Genomic DNA, 12,900 nt, shown 5'->3' with positions numbered 1-12,900 from the left:
TATATTTAAAGTTGACTTTTTGTGCTACAATAAAAACTCATGTATTTTAATTAATATATAATGGTGTTAATTGGTATTTCAATATCAATCAAAATAATTGTGATTATAATTTTTGCCATAATCTTCCAGCACTGTTGTGTTATCTATTCTATTCAACTTGATACCGTATTACAGTGGTTCTCAACCTTTTTTCAGTGATGTACCCCCTGTGAACATTTTTTTAATTCAAGTACCCCCTAATCAGTGCAAAGCATTTTTGGTTGAAAAAAAGGGATAAAGAAGTGAAATACAGCACTATGTCATTAGTTTCTGATGTATTAAATTTTATAACAGTGCAAAATATTGCTCAATTGTAGTGTTCTTGAACTATTTGGAAAAAAAGATTTAAAAATAACTAAAAACTTGTTGAAAAATAAACAAGTGATTCAATTATAAATAAAGATTTCTACACATAGAAGTAATCATCAACTTAAAGTGCCCTCTTGGGATTTTAATAGAGATCAATCTGGATTTGTGAACTTAATTCTAAACATTTATTCACAAAAAAAAAAAAATCTTTAACATCAATATTTATGGAACATGTCCACAAAAAATCTTGCTGTCAACACTGTATATTGCATTGTTGCATTTCTTTTCACAGTTTATGAACTTACATTCATATTTTTTTGAAGTATTATTCAATAAATATATTTATAAAAGATTTGTGACTTTTTGCTATTTTTAGAATATTTTTTCAAAATCTCACGTACCCCTTGGTATACCTTCAAGTACCCCCTGGGGTACGCGTACCCCCATTTGAGAACCACTGCCGTATTACATATTCAGAATGTGTATGGCATAATTGTGTGGCTTAGTTGAGTAAATTATATTGAGTTTATTCGTATAAATATAAAAACCATGACAAAATATTTGTTAGTAGTGTTGTAAAGTTTTGTAGGGTGCACATTACAGCTAGTAAGTCTTTGTAAAACTTGGGAATAAAGTTAAGTGTTGTTTAATGACCCTTTTTTATATTTTTGAAAAAATATAAGATGTTTGCCATGAAGATGTCATTGAAATCAGACCTCTACAAAGGAATCAGTATTGATACCATCCGTGACTTTCAGACAAGATATGTCGTCATTGAACATGCTCTGAAAATAATCTTTCCAAAAAAAAAAAAATTAAGCGGTAACTTCAAAAGTTGCTGTTTGGTGTCACTGCATTTTCCTCTGCGTCCTTCTCAATGTAGTGTGTGTGTGTGTGTGTGTGTGTGTGTGTGTGTGTGTGTGTGTGTGTGTGTGTGTGTGTGTGTGAGCAGGAGGTGATGAAGCTTCGCTCCCAGGTTAGCCGTCAAAAGAGTGATCTGGATCAACTCAAGTCGAAGCTCCCTGGTGGTTGCGAGCGTAAGTTTGATCCCAGCAAAGCGTTCCAACACAATAAGGAGAACAGGCTTGCTGAGACGCCTCTAAAAGACGGTGAGCAGTTATCTTTTCATGACACAGAAACCCCACTTTCACAAAGACTTAATGATGAAATGATAAACAAAACAGTGCCTGTTGTCAATCTGATTTATTCTTTTTTTTCCTTTCCCTTGTAGAAAATCGCACATTGGGGAGATTCTACTAGCCGAGAACCGTAATTACAGAATTTTTTTTTTTTTTTAATTAATGATCTTTAAAATAGATTAACAGTTGTTGCCTTTTGCTTGAAATGGTCATTTAAAGTAGTTTAAAGGAAATGTTTAATACGTTTGTATGAAAACGAATAACATATTTTAAAGTCATAGTTTTGGAGAAAAAAATAGTTTTAAATGCCAAGTACCTAGCAGGAGTAGAAAATTATGTGGTATTTTTGGGTTGCAAATATTCATCTGTAAATAAAGTGGTCTTTTAAACTTTAGTTGTTTGAATCTTACTGGCTAATTCTGGCATCAGCCAACAGAGGGCAGTCTAGGATTGCAGTCATGTTGAAAAGACCACTGCAAAATGATATCCTTAATAGACAAAAAGTACAAAGTCACATCTTTGCAAAGAGGAATCTGAGGTTGTGGGTCATGAAGCTTTATTTGCTGCAGTCATTTAAACAAAGCCAGCAAATATTTGGCCAAATACGAAGCTGTGAGTGGTTGTGTGTGTGTGAATGTGGAGTGAGCGGGTCAGTCACAGTAGCCCTCCAGGTGGTAAATGCTGCATGGCTTAAAGCAGCACTGCTCCACGATGCCTCTCTTCACCTTGGGCTCGTCGCCGCCAGAAAACTTCCTCCACAGCTGTTGTTCTTGTCTGTTTTTCTTAGACAGGAACCCTTTAGAAGTGGAGAAAGTTTCCAAAGCCGAGTTAAGTCCCGCCTGCTGTGTGAACCTCGAAGTCTCTCATACAAGCGTTTAGAGTCATCACACTTTAATGGGTGCCTAATGGCTCGGTAATCTGATCGCCTCAATCCATTTAGTCTCATTAGGCCTTATTTCAGAAGGGGTACAATGACGATCCAATAGTTTGTATCATAGCTTCAACATCTAAACATGAAAACATCACAAGGTTGTTTGTGAATAAGTTAATGAGGAGCTTCACTGGCCGCAGTGTTGACACAAAGGCTTTAAGGCTTAAAAAACACTCAGCAAACTTTTCAGCGTATTAACTTTGTTACTTGAAATGCTAAAAGTTCAGCATGAACTTTTAACATTGTGGTTCAGACGGCAGATGCAAGTCAATGGGAGGATTATACACTTCACCCCAATTCACACTTTTTCTCAAATTAAGGAATACTTTGCATGGTCTTACTAAGCAAGTGTTCCAGATCCCTCTTGTGGTGTCGTTTCGGATTGTGGAAAAAGCCCCTTTCTCCGCATACGAAGTACAGCGTGTCTACCAGGTGGGAGCCGCAGAGGTGCTGCGTCGGAGCGGGGGCTACCCTTGGCACATGGAGCACCAGCAGTAACAAGATGGACAGCAGCCATGGTACCCTGGCCATAGAAAGGAGACCTGATGATGAAAAAATTAATGAGTGCTGCAAAGGTATGGCCATTAAGCTCTTTTATTATATATACTGCTTCCATATTATCACCAAGTCCGATATTGTTAGCAACAACTGTGTATTTTATGACATTCATGGGCAAGAAAAATTGAAGAATAAGTTGTTCTCCCCTATACAGCTGAAGCAGTAATTTCTCTCATAGTTCATCCATCTAAAAGGTGTTTCATCGCATGAAATTAGGGTTCTGTGCGAACTTAAAGGCCTACTGAAATGAGATTTTCTTATTTAAACGGGGATAGCAGGTCCATTCTATGTGTCAAACTTGATCATTTTGCGATATTGCCATATTTTTGCTGAAAGGATTTAGTAGAGAACATCCACGATAACGTTGGCAACTTTCGGTCGCTAACAGAAAAGCCTTGCCTTTCCCGGAAGTCGCAGACGATGACGTCACATGTTGATGGCTCCTCACATATTCACATTGTTTTTAATGGGAGCCTCCAACAAAAAGAGCTATTCGGACCGGGAAAACGACAATTTCCCCATTAATTTGAGCAAGGATGAAAGATTTATGTTTGAAGATATTGATAGTAACGGACTTGGGAAAAAAAAACACGATTGCATTGGGATGGAATCAGATGTTTTTAGACACATTTACTAGGATAATTCTGGGAAATCCCTTATCTTTCTATTGTGTTGCTAGTGTTTTAGTAAGTTTAACAGTACCTGATAGTCAGAGGTGCTTGTCCACGGGTGTCTTGACGGCAATGTCTCAGGGAAGTCGACGGCAACTTTATGGACGGCGCAAGCTCAGCTGATCTCCGGTAAGAAACGACGTTTTACCACAATTTTCTCACCGAAACCTGCTGGTTGACATTTGGTCGGGATCCATGTTCGCTTGACCGCGCTCTGATCCATAGTAAAGTTTCACCTCTGGGAATTTTAAACAAGGAGTCACTGTGTGTTTGTGTGGCTAAAGGCTAAAGCTTCCCAACTCCATATTTCTACTTTGACTTTTCCAATATTAATTGAACAAATTGCAAAAGATTCAGCAACATAGATGTCCAAAATACTGTGTAATTATGCCGTTAAAGCAGATGACTTTTAGCTGTGTGTGTGTGTGCAGCGCTCATATTTCATAACAGCCCGTGACGGCACGCGTACACGTAATCATTACGCGACGTTTTCAAGAAGAAACTCCCGGGAAATTTAAAATTGCAATTTAGTAAACTAAACCGGCCATATTGGCATGTGTTGCAATGTTAATATTTCATCATTGATATATAAACTATCAGACTGCGTGGTCGGTAGTAGTGGGTTTCAGTAGGCCTTTAAGCGTGAAGGGTTTTAAATAAATTGCTAAATGTATTGATTGGGAGGTGAAAACCTGAGTCCCAAATAGTATAACCAACTTTTCACCAAACAATGATCTTTGGAAAAAGAAGAAAAGATATCCAAGCACACACATCTAAAATATAGCAGGACGGTCATTAAGTATAATTTATTCAAGCTTCTTGGTGACAATCCCAATCTTTAAGTCAAGGGTGTTCAAAGTGTGGCCCAAAAGCCATTTTGTACTTGCAGTTTGAGTTTTGTTGCCCCACTGCATATTGATAAACAAAATATTACTAAAAGTGGATCAAAAAATTCATTCGAAACATAAAATGGTTGAAATATTGATACTCATGTCTACTAGCACAATGCTTTGTGTTATTATATAAGTGCACTTTAGTGTTGCCAAATGATGTCTTAAAAATTAGATTAATCACACTTGAATTTGAATTATTTGCAGCAAAATGACTTAAATGAATTTTACTTGAACGCACGTCATGTATTCATGCGAAAGGTGGTTACCGTTTTAGCTATAGTCCCGTCGGTGTGTATTTTAAATTAAAATTTGCCAGCAAGCACACCAGTCGAAGACTCCTCACTCATACTTGCACAGACATATGCATTGAACTGATCACTGACTGTATAAGAACTTGCGGTGCTAAGACATCTGTGAAGGGAAAATCAGTTCAGGTGACTACCTCTTGAAGCTCATCAAGAATGTGCAAAGCAGTAAACAGAGCCAAGGGTGGCTATTTTAAAGAAACTAGAATATAAAACATGTTTTTTTATTTATTTCACTTTTTAATAGCTATTCGCTATTCGTTAATAGCTATTCGCTATTCGCTCAATAGCTTCAGTCTCTTCAATTTTCTTTTCGCTATCTGCCTCCATACTCCAACCATCCGTTTCAATACATGCGTAATCTGTTGAATCGCTTAAACCGCTGAAATCCGAGTCTGAATCCGAGCTAATGTCGCTATATCTTGCTGTGCTATCGCCTGGATAGCATGTATATCACTGGATGACGTCACAGGAAAATGGACGGTGGCTTCATAGATAGCGAAAATCAGGCACTTTAAAGCCCTTTTTCGGGATATTCCACGATGGAAAATTTTTGGGAAAAAAATCCGAAAAATAAAATAAGCCACTGGGAACTGATTTTTTGGGGTTTTAACCCTTCTGAAATTGTGATAATGTTCCCTTTTAAGTACATAACTTCACCATGAATTGATTTACGTGTACCCCGACTTAAACAAGATGAAAAACTTATTTGGGTGTTACCATTTAGAAGTCAATTGTACGAAATATGTACTGAACTGTGCAATCTACTAATAAAAGATTCTATCAATCCAAAAAAACTTGTTTTCATTCATACTTTTGATGCCTTCAGTGACAATATATATAGTAATTAAATTAAAGAAAACCCATTGAATGAGAAGGTATGTCCAAGCTTTTGGCCTATTAAAGGTGTTGATTAAAAATATAACCATATTTAACACATACAGATTCCCTTGTTTCATGAAGAAAAGAATGTAAGTTGGTGTGTTACCTTAATCTGATGACTTGCATTGATTGGAATCAGACAGGATTCACAGTAGTTTGCTGATAAGCTCCACAACTTTGAATTTACGTTGTGAAGGGGAAATGGTCCTCCTCTCTTAAACAACGCCACATGTAAGTGGTTGTTTTTAGCTTTTTATTTGTCCAGCTGCTATACTCGTTTTATTAACCTTTTAAAAGAAATTCATTGGAGTTAATTCAGTAGCTTGCTAGTTTTCTGCAACTTTTATTTTGTTAGCGCAGGCGGGTTGGCATAGCACTTTTATTATGAAAACAGGAACTGCGTGGTCGGTCTTTACAGTCAAAGAGAGTGTTGAAATAAAACATTTTTTTCGCATTACTGACTATAATTTTTTCCCCTGCGTACTAAGCTCGCAGCTATCATCGTCATTGCACAAGATCCTCGTGGGCCGTGAACGTCAACCAAGTGAAGTCGTAATGAAGATTGATGATCAGTAATTGTAGGTCTACTTTATTTTTTTCTCTTGTTCGAGTGACACACCCTGATCGACCGGTAGCTCGCGATCCATCTAATAGACAGCCTATGCTGTAAACAAACTGCTGCGTCACAGGCCACACAACTACGGTGCGTTTGTGGACCGCTGAAATTACTAGGACAAAACGGCGCTCGCCATATACTCTCATCATTGAAGCATACAAACAGTGGGCTTTCTAACAATTAGGAAGGTTTTTGTCATGGTTGTCCTACATAAACCATATTAAAACAAAATATTTTTTCCTCGACCTTTTTCTATTTTCATACATTTTTTAAAAAGCTCCAGGGAGCCAGTTGGGCGGCGCTAAAGAGCCGCATGTGGTTTTTGATCCGCTGTTTGCAGACCTCCGGTCTAAGGTATATTTTTAAAGATTAAAAAAATAACTTCAGTCTGCAGTTAATCGTGATTAATCATGAGTTAACTACAGACTATCTGATTAATTATTTAATCATTTGACAACAAAATATGTAGGGTTTTTCCTAAGCTTTTTACAAAATGGTAAAATGTATAACATTTTCTAATAAGAAAATTAAGTCTGCTCTCACCTAATAATTGTCCCCTTGTCTCCGAAAAATGAAATCCATCCAAAAATTCTCTTATCCTTAAAACATGGCTCACCATCAACTCCATTCAACAACTTCTCTTTTAAGAGCTTAGATGTCAAAACATGATCCATAAAAACAGGTTTGTCTCAAGCAAGCAGGATTACTTTGATGTTTGGTTCACAGCCCGTCTATGAGACGGCAACCAAAATGCTGATACAGAATTTTGCCAGGCTGGTAACAGGCCGGTAAAAAGACATGTCCGTTCCTTCAGGCTACTACTTTCTGTTAGTGTCATTCTGAAAGTGGTTTTGCTCGGGAACCACCAGACTGGTAAAGTCCAAGCAAGATGCTTAAAAGATCTAACCCGGTATGAACCTTGTCGGCGGGTCGGCTGGTTCAGGATTACTTTGTCTAAACATAGTGAAGCTGCTCACATGTGGACAAACTGCCAGGAACATTTGGACTATCATTTATAGTCACTTCATATTGTGTCCCGTTCTTTACTCTAGTCCCTCTGTGTCAAACTCTTATCTATGGCCCCTGGGATGACATTTGATTACTATTAGAACCAGGCCACAGCCGCCTGCTGCTGTTTTGCACGCACCAATACTCCATCAGTGTTGGCACTTGGGATTTTCAAAATGTGGTCTCAGGGACCCTGTCAAGTCACAAAAATGGTAAATTTTTGGGGTCCCACTTTTTTGTAATCGTTTTGAAAACAAATGATAAATGTATGCATTATTGTTGTATCTTACGTTCTATATTGTGTTTTGGAAAAAGGTTGTCATAAATGTTACTTAATTCATTTGAAAAAATAAGAATAAATAAAACACATTTTTATGCATATGTAAATGTTTTCAGTTATAAACAATTATTCACTTTCTTCTTTACCGCTGCTGGTATTTTTTTCTATATTTTTATTGTAATATTTTCAGAATGTGTTCTACAAACCATATGAGTTGGGAAATTGTGTTAGATGTAAATATAAACGGAATACAATGATTTGCAAATCATTTTCAACCCATATTCAGTTGAATATGCTACAAAGACAACATATTTGATGTTAAAACTGATAAAAACATTTTTTTTTGCAAATAATCATTAACTTTAGAATTTGATGCCAGCAACACGTGACAAAGAAGTTGGGAAAGGTGGCAATAAATACTGATAAAGTTGAGGAATGCTCATCAAACTCTTATTTGGAACATCCCACAGGTGTGCAGGCTAATTGGGAACAGGTGGGTGCCATGATTGGGTATAAAAGCAGCTTCCATGAAATGCTAAGTAATTCACAAACAAGGATGGGGTGAGGGTCACCAATTTGTAAGAAAATTGTCGAACAGTTTTAGAACAACATTTCTCAACGAGCTATTGCAAGGAATTTAGGGATTTTATAATCTACGGTCCGTAAAATCATCAAAAGGTTCAGAAAATCTGGAGAAATCACTGCATGTAAGCGATGATATTATGGACCTTTGATCCCTCAGGCGATACTGCATCAAAAACCGACATCAGTGTGTAAAGGATATCACACACGGGCTCAGGAACACTTCATAAAACCACTGTCAGTAACTACAGTTGGTTGCTACATATGTAAGTGCAAGTTAAAACTCTGCTATGCAAAGCGAAAGCCATTTATCAACAACACAGGAACGCCGCCGGCTTCGCTGGGCCGGAGCTCATCTAAGATGGACTGATGCAAAGTGTTCTTTGGTCTGACGAGTCCACATTTCAAATTATATTTCAAATATGTTGTCTTTGTAGTGCATTCAATTGAATATGGGTTGAAAAGGATTTGCAAATCATTGTATTCTGTTTTTATTTACCTCTAACACAATTTCCCAACTCATACGGAAAATGGGTTTGTATTTTTGGCCAAAGTAAGACAAAGAAAACAATCTAAAGTGGTCTTTTTTTTTTTTACTTTTAATGCCATCAGTTTACTAGTCGGCCTGCGTGTGCACAGATTTTCCTCCATGTGGCCCTTGAACTAAAATGAGTTTGACACTCCGGCGTAAGTCATTTTACCGTATTTTTCGGATTATAAATCGCTCCGGAGTATACGTCGCACCAGCCGAAAGAGCAATGCATTTGAGCAATCACCTGCTGACATCACGACAACAGCACTGGCTGCAATATCTTCCTCAAAGTGGAGTCTTGCGAGATGAGATTTTACAAAAATTATGGCTCATGATGCCGAACACTCTTTAATGGGAAAACTGCAATGCAGCTTGTGAAAAACAATATTTTGGAAAAACGTTTTTAAAAATACAATAAAATTCTGTTCATATTGTGATCTGTATGAAAAAGATTATTATATATTATACATTAATTTCCCTTAAACTGCACTTTTTTGGGGAATTTTGTCTATCATTGACAATCCTTATGTAAGACAAGAAATGTTTTTCATTCTGAATAGTAAATAAATGCGATCAAAAGTCTGCTTACAATATAGCCTATGAGAGCCGCTATATTCTGTCTATAAAGCGTGGCGAAGTTGGTAGAGTGGCTGTGCCAGCAATCTGAGGGTTACTGGTTCAATCCCCACCTTCTACCATCCTAGTCATGTCCGTTGTGTCCTTGGGCAAGACACTTCACCCTTGCTCCTGATTGGTCCTGGTGAGCGCCTTGCATGGCAGCTCCCACCGTCAGTGTGTGAATGTGAATGTGTGTGTGAATGGGCGAATGTGGAAATAATGTCAAAGCGCTTTGGGCTCCTTAGAAAGGGGTAGAAAAGTGCAACTAGTGCAACCCATTTACCATTTACCAAGCGCTTAAAAAACATCTCAACTCCTCCATCAAGATTTTATATATACATGATGAAAGTATACATATATTGTACTAACAAGCCCATTTATAATAACATTCAATGTTTACATACACAGTAATTTCAAAACCTCATCAGGTTTGATTTTTTTTCAACATCACTGATTACTGCATCACAGCCAACAGACATAATAAGGTATCACTTACTGTAAAATGTCTGCTGTCATTAAGATGCCGACTGCTAAGTGTCTGGCTTGCCACTGACAGTGTGTTTGTGTTTTAGTTTCCTCTGTGTGTTTTAGTGTTTCCTGTCCTTAGTTCCTGTCAGCACTCTTATTTTGGTTTAGCTTCCTGTTTGTCTCCCTGAGTGCTTTGTTTCCCCTCAGCTGCGGCTGATTGGCACCTGGCCACACCTGGTTTCAATCAGCCCACTCTTATTTTTACCTGCTTTGTCTTCCAGTCAGGGCTGGATTATTGTCTTATCGATGACTTCCGTATTGTGGCTCCTGTCGTGTCATTTCATGTCGAGTCATTGCAGCGTAGCGGTAAGCTATCTTTCGGTATCTGTTTGTAGCTTACTGTTTTTTGTTCTCTGCTTCCGTTTTGTTTTCACTCTATAAGTAACGACTTCTGTTTTCCTGTTTGCTACCCGCTAGCTTCCACGCTAAGCCCCTTTTTGTTTTTGTTTAGCCTCCATGCTAAAGGCCTTTTTGTATGTTATCCGCCCACGTGCGCACTTTTTGTTTGTCAGTCTACACCCTGGACAATACCTGGTTAAAATTGATTGGGGTAAAGTTGGTTTTTTTTGGATGGTTATTTAGAAGGATTCATGAGCAGAATAGAGGACCTCTCATATACTCTGTTATAAGCAGACATGTATTTACGAGTTAAAAGGTATTAAAAAAAAAAAAAAATCCCGTCATGATGATGAATGATATGCAAAATTTCCCTAAAAAAAGAGTTCCCCTTTAAAAACATTTTTTTTTTCAGATATTTAAAACATATATTTAGATCATTAAACCTAAAGAGAAAAAAATAATTACATTACATAATTATATTGATAACAAGCAATTTCAAACACATATTATAATTGTCTTTTTAACTCAAAATTTTTTCTGACATACTTAAGATCGTAATGGCCTGCAAGAGAAGAGGTATGAGCGGGCTTTTTGGTAAAGTACAAGTTGCCTTTTTATATAACCCTCAGGGCACAAAAGGTGACTTTGTTGCCATTTCTGTCAATTTGTTGCTATATTTTGACCATAACTGTTGGTGGTACTCCATTATACTGTACATGATTTTTCAGAAGAGGGGTTTTCACAGGCACAGGAAACACTGGCAGTTATTCGGCAATACCCCAAAGCCAAAGTTCTTCATTCTGGGCACAAAAACATTTTGGATTAATTATTTTCTAATTTAAATTTTTTTTGCTGAAATTTCTCAATCAAAAATACTAAACATGTTTTTTTTTTCTTCTTTATAACCCTTTGAAGGCCTTTTGATCAAATTTCACAGTTTTTAATCAGAATAATTTAGCTTAACATTACTTATTTTGCTAAAAAACAAACAAAAAAAAAACTTACTGGTTTGATTTTTGTTAAAGATTGAAAATTTTAGCAAATTTTTTCTGTCCTTCACAAAATTAAGGACTTACCGTATTTCCTTGAATTGCCGCAGGGCATATAGTATGCGCCTGCCTTGAATTACTGCCGGGTCAAAATCGCTTCCCAAAATAATTAGCGCATGCTTAGTATTACCGCCTGGTCAAACTCATGACGTCACGAGTGACACTTCCCCTGTCATCATTTTCAAACTGGGGGAGGCTGATTTCAAAACCGGTAATTTGAAATTGCATAAAGGGAAGAAGATTAAGAGCTATTCAGTCGGATTTAAGGTCCAAGCTTACATCACACTCAAAGTTTTACTACATACCTTTGGTAAGTGCCGGAGTGAGAAGAGGTTTTAAAATAATTAGCGCGTGCTTACTTTTACCGCATGCCTTTGGTAAGCGCAGGAGTGGGAAGAGGTTTTAAATTAATTAGCGCCCCGGTGGCAATTCAAGGAAATACGGCAGTTGCTTTTGGGCTTTGGAGATAATTAACATTGAATGTCCCCACAGGTTGTTTATTTTAATGATTTTGTTTATATTCTTAAAATCTGGAATTTAATTAGATTTTAAGGTTACTTTGGCTTTGGTGAGCTTCCTCAATACTTGCAACGTCACAATAAATGGAAAAAGTGTTGCAAAAATGATAATTGTCGATTCTGTCAGAGTACCCTCAAGGTCACTTCCCACCTTGCTGATCCTTCCACGGCTGCAGAATTGTTATTAGTGTCGTTAATTAAATCACATTTGTGATGAATATTCCGGGTTGGAAGTTCAGCTTCGGTTTCAAGGTGAAAACGTATTTAGCAGTCATTTGGAAACTATATGGAGCCTTTGTGGGAATCTAAAGCACTGCAGATTATTGGCCTGAAAATGAATCATTTTAACAGTGATCTTTAACAATGCACCAGCGCCAGGCATTACGACATTGGCAGTCCGCTCTATCTGGCTCGCCACTCCTCTATCCCCGCTGGCCGCGTGCCAGGCTCTTGGCACAGTAGAAAGGCTGAATAATAGATCTGCCCGCGCCACTTGTTACTTTCATCCTGATTATTATTACACATGGACATTTTCAAAGTTAACATCTTGAGGGAATACAGAGAAAACATGCGTACCTGTGTTGGAGGCCTCAGTGCAGCAGGACAATTGGTAGGTTGCAGATGAAAGAGGAGCAGGCCTATTGGGTTTTAAAGGTGCAGAGAACATCTCTACTTGGCCACATTTCACATGCACCTGTCCTTTGTCAGCCTTGGCGCGGAACTCCAAAGTCCTCTTATTAACACCGTGACCTGTCAGTATGCAGACTTGCTCTTGGGCATCGCTAAGTCATTTGATGAGTGTGGACTTAGAGCAAGGTTCAGATAGAGTTGAGTAGGTTGACATCCAGAGTGATGGGCAAGTCCGCCCCCCGCTGTTTGATGGCCTGTCTTGCACAGTCCACATGGCGACAGACAAACACCATATGTCACGTTCTGACCTCATTGGCTTGTAGATTAGAGGATTTCCTGGCTTGATGGTGACCACGAGTGATAAAGCTATGTCATAGCCAGGTGCGTAAGGAAACTCAATGTTTAGAAAAAGTAGTTTGTTGTTTTTTTTTACTTTACTTTAAAATTTGGATTAAGCACAGGGTATAACTGGC

At 37.8% G+C, this 12,900-nt stretch overlaps 2 protein-coding genes across 4 annotated transcripts in view; one reads left to right on the top strand and one right to left on the bottom strand.

Moving 5' to 3' along the window:
- Window positions 1–1,881, top strand: part of hmmr (hyaluronan-mediated motility receptor (RHAMM)) — a 30,144-nt gene extending 28,263 nt beyond the window's left edge. For all 3 annotated transcript variants that reach the window (XM_061901822.1, XM_061901821.1, XM_061901823.1), the window contains 2 exons: window positions 1,301–1,457; window positions 1,580–1,881. In XM_061901822.1, coding sequence (XP_061757806.1) covers window positions 1,301–1,457; window positions 1,580–1,608 — 186 coding nt within the window. In that variant the 3' untranslated portion in view covers window positions 1,609–1,881. The remainder of the gene's footprint in view (window positions 1–1,300; window positions 1,458–1,579) is intronic.
- LOC133553528 (insulin-like) lies at window positions 794–12,482 on the bottom strand. The gene is made up of 3 exons (XM_061901824.1): window positions 12,374–12,482; window positions 2,760–2,960; window positions 794–2,283 (listed from the first exon to the last, which is right to left on the bottom strand). Exons 1-3 carry the CDS (start codon window positions 12,462–12,464, stop codon window positions 2,138–2,140), a joined length of 438 nt encoding a protein of 145 aa, XP_061757808.1. The 5' UTR covers window positions 12,465–12,482; the 3' UTR covers window positions 794–2,137.
- Window positions 12,483–12,900: the final 418 nt, after the last annotated feature.

Source organism: Nerophis ophidion, linkage group LG05, assembly GCF_033978795.1.
Source record: "Nerophis ophidion isolate RoL-2023_Sa linkage group LG05, RoL_Noph_v1.0, whole genome shotgun sequence".
Taxonomy (NCBI): domain Eukaryota; kingdom Metazoa; phylum Chordata; class Actinopteri; order Syngnathiformes; family Syngnathidae; genus Nerophis; species Nerophis ophidion.
The sequence above is the reverse complement of the archived record's forward strand: the minus strand, read 5'-3'. Positions and strand labels throughout refer to the sequence as shown.